The 17,203-nt window shown below is 45.6% G+C and overlaps 1 protein-coding gene across 1 annotated transcript; it reads left to right on the top strand.

Moving 5' to 3' along the window:
- The first annotated feature begins 91 nt into the window (after positions 1 to 91).
- Positions 92 to 4,218, top strand: LOC147971886 (uncharacterized). Its single transcript, XM_087524164.1, has 2 exons — positions 92 to 634; positions 4,147 to 4,218. Exons 1-2 carry the CDS (start codon positions 92 to 94, stop codon positions 4,216 to 4,218), a joined length of 615 nt encoding a protein of 204 aa, XP_087380290.1.
- The last annotated feature ends 12,985 nt before the right edge of the window (positions 4,219 to 17,203 follow it).

Below are 17,203 nucleotides of genomic sequence, written 5' to 3' on the forward strand. Positions count from 1 at the left end.
AGCTCTAGGAGTAAAGCGCCTCACCATTAGGGGCGACTCACAGCTCCTCGTCAACTTCTCCAACAAAGTGTACGAGCCAAACGACGAGCACATGGAGGCGTACCTCGGAGAAGTACGTAAGATAGAAAAACAGTTCCTAGGCATAGAGGTACAGCATGTGCCCCGCGGAACCAACAAGGAAGGCGGCGACATCGCCAGGAGGGCATCCAAGCGGCAGCCCCAAGAGCCCGGCGTCTTCGAGGAGCGGCTCTTCAAGCCGTCAGCGATGTCGCCACTTTCAAGCACGGCGCGGCCTCGGGAAGAACTCCCACAACCGCTAGCCACGGGAGCCCCAGCTTGTGGCCCAACCTCAGGAGCCCACTTGCTCTTGGCGCTCGAGCCTCAGGAGGGATGTTGGACCAAGGAATTCGAGGAATATCTAATGCAAGGGGCGCTACCGAAGAAGGAAGAGGACGCAGAGCGCGTGGCCCGTCAAGCCATGGTATACTGCATCAGGGATAGTGAGTTGTACAGGAAGCGACCGAATGATGTTTCGCTGTGTTGCATTTCCATGGACCAAGGGAAGGAGTTGCTGATGGACATACACGGCGCCGACTGCGGAAACCACTTGTCGCCACGGACCCTCGTCGGCAAGGTGTTCCGCAGTGGGTTCTACTGGCCCACGGTGCTCAATGACGTAGCCGAGCTGGTGAAGTACTGCGAAGCTTGCCAGTTCCACGCCAAGCAGATCCATCGGCCGACTCAGGGCCTCCAGACTATAACGCTCACATGGCCGTTCGCGGTCTGGGGGCTGGATATCTTGGGCCCATTCCCTCGAGCGCCAGGGGGCTACCGCTGCCTCTACGTCGCCATCGACAAGTTCACCAAGTGGGCGGAAGTGGAAGCCGTCTGCACCATCCCAGCTGGTTCCGCGGTCAAGTTCATCAAGGGCCTCATGAGCCGTTTCGGGGTCCCCAACCGCATCATCACCGACAACGGCTCACAGTTCACCAGTAACCTCTTCAAAACATACTGTGCTAACCATGGAACACAGATCTACTACGCTTCGGTGGCGCACCCCAGAAGCAATGGCCAGGCTAAGCGTGCCAACGCGGAGGTCCTGAGAGGCCTCAAGACCAGGACCTTCAAGAAGAAGCTCGAGGCCTGCGGCAGGGGCTGGCCCGACGAGCTCCAGTCCGTGCTGTGGTCCATCTGCACCACCGCCACTAAGCCGACGGGCGAGACCCCATTCTTCCTCATCTACGGAGCCTAAGCGGTCCTCCCTCACTAGGTCAAACATCGCTCCACATGGGTACTGGCGTTTGATGTAACACAGCAGGACGCCACGCAGGGGATGGACCTCGTACTGGGGGAGGAACGACGCCGCGAAGCTGCGCTGAGGGTGGCAAGGTACCAGCAGGCGTTGCGGCGGTACTGAAGGAAATATGCCCTAGAGGCAATAATAAAGTTATTATTTATTTCCTTATATCATGATAAATGTTTATTATTCATGCTCGAATTGTATTAACCGGAAACATAATACATGTGTGAATACATAGACAAACAGAGTGTCACTAGTATGCCTCTACTTGACTAGCTCGTTAATCGAAGATGGTTATGTTTCCTAACCATGAACAAACGAGTTGTTATTTGATTAACGAGATCACATCATTAGGAGAATGATGTGATTGACATGACCCATTCCATTAGCTTAGCACCCGATCGTTTAGTATGTTGCTATTGCTTTCTTCATGACTTATACATGTTCCTATGACTATGAGATTATGCAACTCCCGTTTGCCGGAGGAACACTTTGTGTGATACCAAACGTCACAACATAACTGGGTGATTATAAAGGAGCTCTACAGGTGTCTCCAAAGGTACATGTTGGGTTGGCGTATTTCGAGATTAGGATTTGTCACTCCGATTATCGGGGAGGTATCTATGGGCCCTCTCGGTAATGCACATCACATAAGCCTTGCAAGCATTGCAACTAATGAGTTAGTTGTGAGATGATGTATTATGGAACGAGTAAAGAGACTTGCCGGTAACGAGATTGAACTAGGTATTAAGATACCGACGATCGAATCTCGGGCAAGTAACATAGCGATGACAAAGGAAACAACGTATGTTGTTATGCGGTCTGACCGATAAAGATCTTCGTAGAATATGTGGGAGCCAATATGAGCATCCAGGTTCCGCTATTGGTTATTGACTGGAGACGTGTCTCAGTCATGTCTACATTGTTCTCGAACCCGTAGGGTCCGCACGCTTAAGGTTTCGATGACAGTTATATTATGAGTTTATGAGTTTTGATGTACCGAAGGAGTTCGGAGTCCCGGATGAGATCAGGAACATGACGAGGAGTCTCGAAATGGTCGAGACGTAAAGATCGATATATTGGACGACTATATTCGGACATCGGAAAGGTTCCGAGTGATTCGGGTATTTTTCGGAGTATCGAAGAGTTACGGGAATACGTATTGGGCCTTATTGGGCCATACGGGAAAGAAGAAAAAGGGCCTCAAGGGTGGCCGCACCCCTCCCCTTGGTCTGGTCCGAATTGGACTAGGGAAGGGGGGCGCCCCCTTCCTTCCTTCTCCTTTTCCCTTCCTCTTTTCCTATTCCATATGGGAGGTGGAATCCTACTAGGACTAGGGAGTCCTAGTAGGACTCCACACTTAGCGCGCCCCCTCCTAGGGCCGACCTCCTCCTCCCTTGCTCCTTTATATACGGGGACAGGGGGCACCTCTAGGCACACAAGTTGATCTTCGTGATCATTCCTTAGCCGTGTGCGGTGCCCCCCTCCACCATATTCCACCTCGGTCATATTATAGCGGTGCTTAGGCGAAGCCCTACGACGGTTGAACATCAAGATCGTCACCATGCCATCGTGCTGATGGAACTCCTCCCCGAAGCTTTGCTGGATCGGAGCCCAGGGAGCATCATCGAGCTGAGCGTGTGCCAAGAACTCGGAGGTGCCAGAGTAACGGTGCTTGGATCGGTTGGATCGGGAAGACGTACGACTACTTCCTCTATGTTGCGTCTACGCTTCCGCTTCGGTTTACGAGGGTACGTAGACAACACTCTCCCCTCTCGTTGCTATGCATCACCATGATCTTGCGTGTGCGTAGGACATTTTTCAAATTACTACGTTCCCCAACAGGTACCACTTCCGCAACATCCGCTCCAGGACGCCCCAGGCAGGCGACTTCGTCCTGAGGCGGGTCCTCTCCAGGGAAGGGTTGCACAAGCTCTCACCCATGTGGGAGGCCCCGTTCAGGGTCGTCCATATCTCCAGGCCTGGCGCCGCGCGCCTGGAGACGCAGGACGGGGTGCCCATCCAGAACGCCTGGAACATCCAGCACCTCCGGAGGTTCTATCCATGAAGCAAGGCCCAGTGCCTGTGAAGTAAGGCCTGGTGCCTGTGAAGAATCGCCACCCGTGACACTCTCACGTAATAATGAGTGGGGCTATAAAAGCCCCGGAGTCTCCGGAGAGCCGCCCTCGGGTCTCGGGGGCTCCCTCCCATGCCTAGTGGCAGCACTTAGCTCCGCGCTCGTGAGAACATGTCGAAGACTAGACTAGGTGCCGGACGCGGCTTTTCATTTGCTTTCCGTAGTTGGCTCGCCTTCTCTTAATCGAAGTTGCTTCTGGTGTTCCCAGCTGATTTGGTTCCGTTGCTTTTTGCCGTTTTTCTTCCAAACCCAGTTTGCTTGTTTTCTCTCTCGCGTGTACCGCGCAAGGGGGCTAGGCAGGCGCCTTCGCGAGGGTTTCTTCCTCCTGTGTTGGTCCTTCCCTCTGCCTTCGGTCTGCTTTATCGGGAGGCACCCTCATTCGAGCCCACAAGCCGGCACACCTCTCCTAATCTGTGCCCCTCGGGTACCGTGATATGAAGCACTGGGTTAAAGCTCGGGTGAACGATAAGTCTCCTAGCGAGCCCCCTAACAACAAATTTTTTGCAGTTCCTGAGCAACCACTAAGCCAAGACGAGCACGAGGAGACAAGTGCCTCGTGAAGAAGAGGCAGCCCCGAGTGCGCCAGGATAAGTTATCTCTGCACAAAATAAATGACACAGCATAGAAATAACAAGCATAGCATAATGATTGAGGAATCACAGTTCGATACACGCCCATCCGGGCCCATTCTGGTTTCATTTTGATGCAGGAAAGAAAAGAGGAACAAAGCAAAAGCAGCGCTGCAGCGAACCGCGGGGACATGCTTCCAGGGATGTCCTGAGCTTAGCCGGATCCCTCCTCGCGCTTCACGGAGGCGCGACGACGGGACGACCCGCCACCACCTTCGAAGCGAGCGTGGCGGCGTGGCGACTGGTCGTAGCCACCACTGCTGGAGCTTTCGCCAAGAGAAGAGCCACCGTAGCTGGACGAGGTGCGGCCGGCGGGCTCGCCCTCGCAGCGGCCATCGCCGAGACCGAGCACCTCCTCGCCGCCGTTCGTCTCAGGGAAGCACCCGGCACGGCGACCATCTTCCCCAAACACCCTCACGTAGAGGGTCGCATCACCATCAGACTTGAAATGGAGGGTGCACTGCTTGCCCAGGCCGCTTGCGTGAGCGAACGTCTGCCAACCACGGGCCAGAGCTATGTTGCCCGCGGCGGAGACTTCGACCGCGACCCAGGAAGCCCTGCTGCAGCAACTGTCCGCCTGCAGCCAGAGCCCGCCCGGACCAGGGGCCGACAGTTGGTCGGCAAGGAAGCGCGAAAGCTAGAGCCAGTTGCCAGCCGGATCCACTGACCAGACAACGAACTCCGGCAGCACCTCTGCCAAGTGGAAGCGTGGCCGGAGAGGTCGTGCAACCACGTCACGTCTCCCCTCATAGACGGGGCTACCACGACCGGATCGACGCCCTCCACGCGCGGCGCCACCCCAGGAGCAGGGGGCCACGTCGGGAGTCGTGGAGAGCTTGCGGGGACGGCCGCGTCCCCGTTTAGGCGCCGGGGAGCCTGGCCCCTCGTGAGGGGCCTTTCCTTTCTCCGCGGCGGTGAACCTATTCGACGGCGCCATTGGAGTCGGTGGCGGAGCAGAGGAGGAAGAAGCAGACGGAATGGGAAGAGATGGGCGATTGGGGCTCTGCCCCCCTCCCCATTTATAGCAGAAGAAGGCCAACCAGCACCCCCACGATCACAGGTAATGATGGTTTTCCTTGCATGCCGCAGAGACTTGTCAAGTCGGGCAGTTGCCGATGCAGCGTGGGGAAGCGGAGACGCCCACGTCCAATCAACCGCCATGTGTCAACCGAGGCTGCAGGCTTTTGGGGCCCGCGGCGCTCTGCGCTTGACCCTTTGGCTTCGCCACGAAGCCAAGCTCGAGCGCACCTTGGGCCCAGGGGCTACTGTCGGCGTTCTGGGAACGGGGGTCCCCAGTCTTGCCTGCCTGCAGCCCACGGCGTGGCTGGGCTGGCAGGTTCGTACGGCCCATCTTCATCGACAAGACATTCAAGACCCTCGCGAGGGGCCAAGCCTCGCGGGGCGGACGACGCAAGACCTCCTCAAGAGCGACCTCGCCAGGCAGGCTCACGAGGGGCGGAGAGATGAATGCAAGACAAACCTCGCGAAGTCCTCATGACGTGAGCCATGACGATCAAGGACCGGGCGAGCGCCAGCGCGTGCAGCGTCCTTGTTTCCCCTTTGGTGCTAAGGGGGCAAGCACGGGCACGGAGTACCAATGCATCAAGCAAAGGTTTCCATATTGGTGCAACAAGACCAAGACCAGAAGGATGGCAAGGCGGAGGTGACCATGGAGCCCAACACGGCGTCATCACCAGAGCCTTTTGCAGTCGAAGACCACCTTTTGTCAGGATAGCCTCTACTAGTTGTCCCCTGTCGCATTGGCCGTTGTTGGCTCCCTTCCTGCTCAATATTTGGGGAGAGGACCAGGGCCTATATAAGTAGAACTAGCCACCTTAGTGGGGGAGGGCAGAGGATCGACACCATCGCAAGTCGAGAGAAGATCCAAGATCATCTCACCCACACAAGCACACCAAGCACAAGAACACCTCGACCTCAGGAGGTTGTTCTTCCTCTTTAACTGTTCATCATTAGCAAAAGAGGCAATCCACCACCACCACACTGGATCTTGTGTCAAAACCAGTATAAATCTTGTGTCTTTCTATGTTGTGAGTTCGTCAAGTTCGTCCGAAAGATCTTAGAGAGCTAGGGAGTGGATCGAGAGGGAGAAAGCCTTCACGCGCACCCCAGTGTTCGAACCTGAAGGGTCTGCTGGAACCCCAGATCCGACAGCATAAGCAACTATAATATCTAATTGTCATTGCAAACATGTTTCATTCATAATAGGCCGAATCAGGAACGACGAACTAATCATATTTACAAAAACAAGAGAGGTCGAGTTCATACTGGCTTTTCTCATCTCAATCAGTTCATCATATATCTCCATTATTGCCTTTCATTTGCATGACCGAATAGTGTGGATAATAATAATAGTGCACGTGCATTGGACTAAGCTGGAATCTGCAAGCATTCAATTCAAGGGAGAAGACAAGGTACTATGGGCTCTTTGTTAGATCAACAATAATGCATATAAGAGCCACTCAACATTTTCATCAAGGTCTTCTGCTCTCGACCACCAAAGAACACGTAAAGAAATAAAACTATTTACATGGGAAATCTCCCAACAAGCAAAAGAAGAACGAGAAATATTTTTGGGTTTTCTTTTAATTACTACCACTACAGGCATGGAAAGTAAACTAGCTAAAGGCTACAACTAATTTTTTTTATTTTTATTAAGGTTTTTCAAACACACAAGAAGAAAGCTTAAAAGGAAAATAAACTAGCATGGATGATATAATGAAAAAGTATGAGCACCAACAATTGGAATGAGTGTGTGAACATGAATGTAATGTCGGTGAGAAATGTGTACTCCCCCAAGCTTAGGCTTTTGGCCTAAGTTGGTCTATGCCCATGGATGGCCTGGTGGATATCCAAAGTTGAAGCTGGGGTCGTACTGAGATGCATTAGCTACTGCCTGAAGGGCTGCAGCTTGGAGGCGGGCTGCCTCCGTCCTCCTCTCGTACTCATTCACCTCCTCCCTGGTTATAACATATCTCCCTTTTGCCTGAAAGTCAAAGAAAGTAGGAGCAGGGAGAGCGACATGATAGGTACGTCGTCTGTCAAAGATTAGTCGATACTGGAGGGACTGATCGTTCCTCTCAGGAAACTGATGACAAACAATAGCATTATAATCTAAATAAGCAGGAGGCAACTCAATATCATCTCCACGTATGGGTATCTCAAGAAAATTAGCTAAACGGATTGCATACATTCCACCAAAGAAATCTCCATTAATTCTATTATTATGCAACCTACGTGCAACAATGGCCCCCAAGTTATATTGTCTATCTCTTAATACAACACTCTTGAGAAGACTAAGATCGGGAACGCACATGTGACATGCCTCGTCCTTACCGTTAATGCATCTACCTATAAAGAGAGCAAAATAATGTATGGCAGGAAAATGAATGCTCCCTATAGTACCTTGTGTTATTTCTCTAGATTACCCCATAGTGATACTAGCAAGAAAATCTTTATATTCAGATTTGCGAGGTTCACTAATATTACCCCACTGTGGGAGTTTACAAGCAGTATCAAAATCTTCTAAGTCCATGGTATAAGATTTATCATAAAGATCAAACAGGACAGTTTGAGAATTGTGTGATGATGTAAATTTAAACCTCCTCAAAAATGAATCAGTTAGGTAGTAGTACTGAGGGCACTTATCTACCACGAAGCCCGCAAGATCAGGGCTATGCACATATGCTTCAAATTCCTCTTTAATTCCTGCCTGGACCATGAAATTTTTTGACGGCCATTCACAAGGCCGCACTTGAGCTTCTCTTGGTAGTTCATGGTCTGGCTCACGTATTGCAGGCCTTGGACCTTGCTTCCTTGCTTGGTACATTTTCCTAAACATATATCTTCCTCTGAAAAATTTCTGAAATTTTTAGTGACTCAAAATAAAAGTGAACCAAACTCAACAAGATCGATAGCAACTACTCCTACAAGTGCCCAGAGGCTAAATCATGCATTAGAACTACTTTTGACCACATAAATTTGACATGCAAGCTCAAGAACGGGGTCACCTAAGCAGCAAAAATTTGCAATAAATAAAGCACTAGAACAAAAACTAATTGGACCATTGGAGGAGTCACATACCAAAGAACAATCCCCCAAAGCAGTTTTGTGAATGGAGCTTTGAGCAAGGTGATCGAAAATGGCAGCAAGATGAGCAAGAACTCAGGTTTGAGCAGGTGGATGATTTTTTTTCTGGAGCAAGATGAAGTGTATGGGTGCAAGGATAAGTGGAGGGGACCCACGTGGGGTCCATGAGGTAGGGGGCGCGCCCTCCACCCTCGTGGACACGTGGCTACTCCCCCTGATGTGTTTTTAGTGCCAATAATTCTTAAATATTCTGGAAAAAATCATATTTCATTTTTAGGGCATTTGGAGAACTTTTATTTTCGAGGTATTTTTTATTGCATGGATAATTCAGAAAACAGACAGAAAATACTATTTTTTCTTTATTTAATATAAATAACACAAAGCAAAAAGAGGGTACAGAGAGTTGTGCCTTCTAAATTCATCCATCTCATGCTCATCAAAAGGAATCCACTAACAAGGTTGATCAAGTCTTGTTAACAAACTCTTTTTGAATAACATAAAACCGGAGAATTTTCGAATAACACTAGGTTACCTCAACGGGGATATGCATGTCCCCAACAATACGAATATCATATTTCTTCTTGACAGTAGGAAGAGGAAATTCAAAACCTCCAATAGTGATTGTTGAAATTTTTTCAATAGAATTGATACTGTGGAGTTGAGGTTGTTTTCTCGGAAAGTGTACCGTATGCTCATTACCATTAACATGAGAAGTGACATTGCCTTTGTTGCAATCAATAACAGCCCCTGCAGTATTCAAAAAGGGTCTTCCAAGAATAATAGACATGCTATCGTCCTCGGGAATATCAAGAATAACAAAGTTCGTTAAAATAGTAACGTTTGCAACCACAACAGGCACATCCTCGCAAATACCGACATATATAGCAGTTGATTTATCAGCCATTTGCAAAGATATTTCAGTAGGTGTCAACTTATTCAAATCAAGTCTACGATATAAGGAAAGAGGCATAACACTAACACCGGCTCCAAGATCACATAAAGCAGTTTTAACATAGTTTCTTCTAATGGAGCATGGTATAGTTGGTACTCCTGGATCTCCAAGTTTCTTTGGTATTCCACCTTTAAAAGTGTAATTAGCAAGCATGGTGGAAATTTCAGCTTCCGGTATCTTTCTTTTATTAGTAACAATATCCTTCATGTATTTAGCATAAGGGTTCATTTTAAGCATATCAGTCAAACGCATAAGCAAAAAGATAGGTCTAATCATTTCAGCAAAGCGCTCAAAATCCTCATCATCCTTTTTCTTGGATGGTCTAGGAGGAAAAGGCATGGGTTTCTGAACCCATGGTTCTCTTTCCTTACCGTGCTTCTTAGCAACAAAGTCTCTCTTATCATAACGTTGATTCTTTGATTGTGGGTTATCAAGATCAACAACAGGTTCAATCTCTACATCATTGTCATTGCTAGGTTCAGCATCAACATGAACATCATCATTAACATTATCACTAGGTTCATGTTCATTACCAGATTGTGTTTCAGCATGAGAAATAGAAATATCATTGGGATTCTCAGGTGTGTCAATAACAGGTTCACTAGAAGCATCTAAAGTCCTATCATTTTTCTTCTTCTTCTTCTTAGAAGAACTAGGTGCATCAACATTAATTCTCTCAAAATCTTGCTCAATTCTCTTAGGGTGGCCCTGAGGATACAAAGGTTCCCGAGTCATTTTACATCCTGTAGTCATAACTTTAACAGGATTATCATTCTTCTTATTATTTAATTCATTGAGCAAATCATTCTGAGCTTTAAGCACTTGTTCTACTTGAGTGGTAACTATAGAAGCATGTTTACTAATAAGTTTAAGTTCACCTTTAACTCTAGACATATAATCACTCAAGTGTTCAAGCATATCAGCATTGTGTTCCAATTGTCTACCAACATAAGCATTGAAGTTTTATTGTTTAACCATAAAGTCATCAAAGTATTGGCTAGCAAACTTAGTAAATTGGATTTCGCATTTATCAAATCTATAGAGAGAATTTACCTTTACTACATGTATCGGGTTACCAAGACCATGTATTTCTTCAATAGGTGGTAAATTCTTAACATCTTCAGCTTTAATACCTTTTTCTTTCATAGATTTCTTTGCCTCTTGCATATCTTCAGGATTGAGAAATAGAATACCCCTTTTCTTCGGAGTTGGCTTAGGAGTTGGTTCAGGAAGTGTCCAATTATTTTAATTAGTCAACATATTATTCAATAGCAATTCAGCTTGATCAACAGTTCTTTCCCTGAAAACAGAACCAGCACAACTATCCAGGTAGTCTCTGGAAGCATCGGTTAGTCCATTATGAAAGATATCAAGTATTTCATTTTTCTTGAGAGGATGATCAGGCAAAGCATTAAGTAATTGAAGAAGCCTCCCCCAAGCTTGTGGGAGACTCTCTTCTTTAGTTCGCACAAAAATATATATTTCCCTTAAGGCAGCTTGTTTCTTATGAGCGGGGAAATATTTAGCAGAGAAGTAATAAATCATATCCTGGGGACTACGCACACAACGAGGATCAAGAGAATTAAACCATGTTTTAGCATCACCCTTTAACGAGAGTGGAAACAACTTAAGGATAAAGTAATAACGAGTTTTCTCATCATTAGTGAACAGGGTGGCTATATCATTTAATTTAGTAAGATGTGCCACAACAACTTCAGATTCATAGCCATAAAAAGGATCGGATTCAACTAAAGTAATTAACTCAGGATTGATAGAGAAATCATAATCCTTATCAGTAACAAAGATAGGTGAAGTAGTAAAAGCAGGGTCATATTTCATTCTAGCATTCAAAGACTTTTCTTCAAGCTTAGCTAATAATTTCTTAAGATCAGATATATCATTGCAAGCTAAGAAGTCTCTAACAGTTTCTTCATCCATAACATAACCCTCAGGAACAACAGTTTCAATAATTTCATTCTCTCTAACCATAGCAAGTTGTTCATCAAGAAATTCACCTAGTGGCACAGTAGTATCAAGCATAGAAGTAGTTTCATCATAAGCATCATGCATAGCAGAAGCGGCATCATCAATGGCATGCGACTTATCAGAATCAATAGCATGTGTAGGTGTCGCAAGTTTACTCAAAATAGAAGGTGAATCAAGTGCAGAGCTAGATGGCAGTTCCTTACCTCCCCTCGTAGTTGAGGGAAAAATCTTGGTTCTTTGATCTTTCAAGTTCTTCATAGTGATAAGCAGATATAAATCCCAAGTGACTCAAAGAATAGAGCTATGCTCCCAGGCAACGGCGCCAGAAAATAGTCTTGATAACCCACAACTATAGGGGATCGCAACAATTTTCGAGGGTAGAGTATTCAACCCAAATTTATTGATTCGACACAAGGGGAGCCAAAGAATATTCTCAAGTATTAGCAGCTGAGTTGTCAATTCAACCACACCCGGAAACTTAATATCTGCAGCAAAGTGTTTAGTAGCAAAGTAATATGATAGTAGTGGTAGTGGCAAAAGTAATATTTGTGGTCTTATAGTGATTGTAATAGTAGCAACGGAAAAGTAAATAAGCGAAGAACAATATATGAAAAGCTCGTAGGCAATGGATCAGTGATGGATAATTACGTCGGATGCGATCAATCATGCAACAGTTACAACATAGGGTGACACAGAACTAGCTCCAGTTCATCAATGTAATGTAGGCATGTATTTCGAACATAGTCATACGTGCTTATGGAAAAGAACTTGCATGACATCTTTTGTCCTACCCTCCCATGGCAGCGGGGTTCTATCGGAAACTAAGGGATATTAAGGCCTCCTTTTAATAGAGTACCGGACCAAAGCATTAACACTTAGTGAATACATGAACTCCTCAAACTACGGTCATCACCGGTAAGTATCCTGATTATTGTCACTTCGGGGTTAACGGATCATAACACATAATAGGTGACTATAGACTTGCAAGATAGGATCAAGAACTCACATATATTCATGAAAACATAATAGGTTCAGATCTGAAATCATGGCACTCGGGCCCTAGTGACAAGCATTAAGCATAGCAAAGTCATAGCAACATCAATCTCAGAACATAGTGGATACTAGGGATCAAACCCTAACAAAACTAACTCGATTACATGATAAATCTCATCCAACCCATCACCGTCCAGCAAGCCTACGATGGAATTACTCACATACGGTGGTGAGCATCATGAAATTGGTGATGGAGGAAGGTTGATGATGATGATGGCGACGGATTCCCCTCTCCGGATCCCCGAACGGACTCCAGATCAGCCCTCCCGAGAGAGTTTAGGGCTTGGCGGCGGCTACATATCGTAAAACACAATGAATCCTTATCTCTTACTTTTTCTCCTCAGACACGAATATATGGAGTTAGAGTTGATGTCGGTGGAGCGTCAGGGGGCCAACGAGGTAGGGGGGCGCGCCCAGGGGGGTAGGCGCACCCCCACCCGCGTGGACAAGGTGTGGGCCCCTGACGTTGATTCTTTCGCCAGTATTTTTTATATATTCCAAAAATAATCTTCGTTGATTTTCAGGCCATTCCGAGAACTTTTATTTCTGCACAAAAATAACACCATGGCAATTCTGCTAAAAACAGCGTCAGTCCGGGTTAGTTCCATTCAAATCATGCAAGTTAGAGTCCAAAACAAGGGCAAAAGTGTTTGGAAAAGTATACGACGGAGACGTATAATGGACTAGGTCCGTGATCTGAGGACTATCCTCATTGCTGCACAGAAGAATTATGTCCTTGATGCACCGCTAGGTGACGGACCTATTGCAGGAGCAGATGCAGAAGTTATGAACGTTTGACAAGCTCGCTATGATGACTACTTGATACTTTAGTGCACCATGCTTTACGGCTTAGAACCGGGACTTAAAAATGTTTTGAACACCAAGGAGCATATAATATGTTCCAAGAGTTGAAATTGGTATCTCATACTCATGCCCGGGTCAAGAGGTATGAGACCTCTAACAGTACTTTGCCTAAAAGATGGAGGAGAATAGCTCAACGAGTGAGCATGTGCTCAGAATGTCTGAGTACTACAATCACTTGAATCAAGTGGGAGTTAATCTTCCCGATAAGATAGTGATTGACAGAGCTCTCTAGTCACTATCACCAAGTTACTAGAACTTTGTGATGAACTAAAATATGCAAGGGATAACAGAAACGATTCCCAAAGCTCTTCACGATGCTGAAATCGGCGAAGGTAGAAATCAAGAAAAAGCATCAAGTGTTGATGGTTGACAAGACCACTAGTTTCAAGTAAAAGGGCAAGGAAAAGAAAGGGAACTTCAAGAAGAATGGCAAGAAAGTTGCAACTCCCATGAAGAAGCCCAAAGCTAGACCCAAGCCTAAAACAGAGTGCTTCTACTGCAAAGGAAATGGTCACTGGAAGTGGAACTGCCCTAGATACTTGGCGGATAAGAAGGATGGCAAACTGAACAAAGGTATATTTGATATACATGTTATTGATGTGTACTTTACTAGTGTTTATAGCAAACCCCTCGGTATTTGATACTAGTTCATTTGCTAAGAGTAGTAACTCAAAACGGGAGTTGCAAAATAAACAAAGACTAGTTGAGGACGAGGTGACGATGTGTTTTGGAAATGATTCCAAGGTTGATAAGATCACCATCGCACACTCCCTTTACCTTCGGGATTAGTGTTGAACCTAAAATAAATGTTATTTGGTGTTTGCGTTGAGCATAATATGATTGGTGAGTCATTGAGAATAAATGGATCTTCAAGAGGAAGACGGACGCTAATAGTAGTGTTACTATCTACAAAGCTCGAATTGTCTCAAAATGTTTTTGACAAGATCAAGGTGTTGACTACGGTGAGATTTTCTCACTTGTATCGATGCTTAAAAGTCTGTCCGGATCATGTTAGCAATTGCCGCATTTTATGAAATCTGGCAAATGGATGTCAAAAATGGATTCCCTAATGGATTTCTTAAAGAAGAGTTGTATATGATGCAACAGAAGGCTTTTTCAATCCTAAAGGTGCTAACAAAGTGAGCAAGCTCCACCGATCCATCTATGGACTGGTGCAAGCATCTCGGAGTTGGAATATATGCTATGATCAAGTGATCAAAGCATATGGTTTTATACAGACTTGCAGTGAAGCCTTTATTTACAAGAAAGTGAGTGGGAGCACTAGAACATTTCTGATAAGTATATGTGAAGGATGGGCGGGCGATCGTCACAAGGGGTTGGACAAAATTGGTTCGTGCCTATGGCATGCAGGAAGGCACATTATGGGGATTCCACTTCTGCAACACCATCGGCAGTCAAAATGATTTACACTTGTCTCTTCACCTTTACCGCCTTTAAATATTATGGTTCATCATAGTTAATTGTTGTCCAATCCTGTAATTATTGAACATATTGTACTGACAATTTTATTTATGATTCGTTGTTGAACCATTGTGCTGAGAATTCGAATTGCATGTTTCATATTTCAAAATTTCTAATTCGAATAATAAATTACAGACAAAAATAAAAATATACAGGAGCTAATAAAATAATGTGCACACGGTTAGAAAGGAAACTGCTTGTGCGATGAAAAAAAGAGAACAGATGGTTCTTCGACATCAAACATTTGCGATGCTCGGTGGATGCACACACAGTTTCGTATCATATGCATGTGCGATTCATAGTAATACGGCAAATGTTTCAGACCAGTGTGCGTGTGTGATAGGAATACCAATCGCACACGGTTATGAAAATGGACACATTGGCGTTAGTAGAGGCACCGCACACATTTTTCATTCCCTATGCCTCAGTCATAGGTTCTATCAAATATGCTATGCTGTGTACTAGACCTATTGTGTACCTCACCATAAGTTTGGCAAGAGGGTACAATAGTGATCCAGGAGTGGATCACTGGATAGCGGTGAAAAATATCCTTAGTGGAATAAGGAAATGTTTCTCGGTTATGGAGGTGTCAAAGAGTTTATCCTAAAGAGTTACGTCGTTCCAAGCTTTGACACAGATCTGGATGACTCTAAGTGTCGATCTATATACATATTGAAAGTGGGAGCAATTAGCTAGAGTAGCTCCGTGCAAAGCATTGTAGACATAGAAAATTTGCAAAATACATACGGCTCTGAATGTGGCAGACCCGTTGACTAAATTTCTCTCACAAGCAAAACATGATCACTCTTTGGGTGTTAATCACATAGTGATGTGAACTAGATTATTGGCTCTAGTAAACCCTTTAGGTGTTAGTCACATGGAGATGTGAACTAATCACATAAATATGTGAAATATTGGTGTTAAATCACATGACGATGTGAACTAGATTATTGACTCTAGTGCAAGTGGGAGACTGGAGGAAATATGCCCTAGAGGCAATAATAAAGTTGTTATTTATATTTTCTTATATCATGATAAATGTTTATTATTCATTCCAGAATTGTATTAACCGGAAACTTAGTACATGTGTGAATACATAGACAAATAGAGTGTCACTAGTATGCCTCTAGTTGACTAGCTCGTTAACCAAAGATGGTTAAGTTTCCTAACCATAGACATGAGTTTTCATTTGATTAACGGCATCACATCATTAGAGAATGATGTGATTGACTTGACCCATCCGTTAGCTTAGCACGATGATCGTTTAGTTTGTTGCAATTGCTTTCTCCATAACTTATACGTGTTCCTATGACTATGAGATCATGCAACTCCCGAATACCAGAGGAACACTTTCTGTGCTACCAAACGTCACAACGTAACTGGGTGATTATAAAGGTGCTCTACAGGTGTCTCCGATGGTGTTTGTTGAGTTGGCATAGATCGAGATTAGGATTTGTCACTCCGATTGTAGGAGAGGTATCTGTGGGCCCTCTCGGTAATGTACATCACTATAAGCCTTGCAAGAAATGTAGTTAATGAGTTAGTTACAGGATGTAGCATTATGGAACGAGTAAAGAGACTTGCCGGTAACGAGATTGAACTAGGTATTGAGATACCGACGATTGAATCTCGGGCAAGTAACATACCGATGATAAAGGGAACAACGTATATCATTATGCGGTTTGACCGATAAAGATCTTTGTAGAATATGTGGGAGACAATATGAACATCCAGGTTCCGTTATTGGTTATTGACCGAAGACACGTCTCGGTCATGTCTACATAGTTCTCGAACCCGTAGGGTCCGCACGCTTAACGTTCGATGATGATCGGTATTATGAGTTTATGTGTTTTGATGAACCGAAGGTTGTTCGGTGTCCCGGATATGATCACGGGAATGACGAGGAGTTTCGAAATGGTCTATACATAAAGATCGATACATTGGAATCCTATGATTGGACATCGGAAAGGTTCCGAGTGAGTTCGCGCATATACCAAAGTATCGGGGGGTTACCGGAACCTGATACGTCTCGAACGTATCTATAATTTTTGATTCCTCCATGCTATGTTATCTACTATTTTGGGCAATATTGGGCTTTATTATCCACTTTTATATTATTTTTGGGACTAACCTATTAACCGGAGGCCCAGCCTAGAATTGTTGTTTTTTGCCTATTTCAGTGTTTCGAAGAAAAGGAATATCAAACGGAGTCGAAACGGAACGAAATCAACTGGAGAAGTTATTTTTGGAAGGAAAGCTACCGGATGGACTTGGACCCCACGTCAGGAGCCAAGGGAGGTGCTCACGAGGGTGGGGGCACCCCCCTAGGGCACGCCCCCCTGCCTCGTGGGGCCCCCGAAGCTCCACCGACGTACTTCCTGCACCCATATATACCTACGTATCCTGAAACTTCCAGAACACACAATAGATCGGGAGTTCCGCCGCCAGAAGCCTCCGTAGCCACCGAAAGCCAATCTAGACCCGTTTCGGCACCCTGCCGGAGGGGGCAATCCCTCTCCAGTGGCAATCTTCATCATCCCGGTGCTCTCCATGACGAGGAGGGAGTAGTTCTCCCTCGGAGCTGAGGGTATGTACCAGTAGCTATGTGTTTGATCTTTCTCTCTTGTGTTATTGAGGTGGTATGATCTTGATGTATCACGAGCTTTGCTATTATAGTTGGATCTTATGATGTT

This window comes from Triticum urartu, chromosome 5A (genome assembly GCF_056163025.1).
Source record: "Triticum urartu cultivar PI428250 chromosome 5A, HENAU_Tu73, whole genome shotgun sequence".
Lineage (NCBI taxonomy): Eukaryota > Viridiplantae > Streptophyta > Magnoliopsida > Poales > Poaceae > Triticum > Triticum urartu.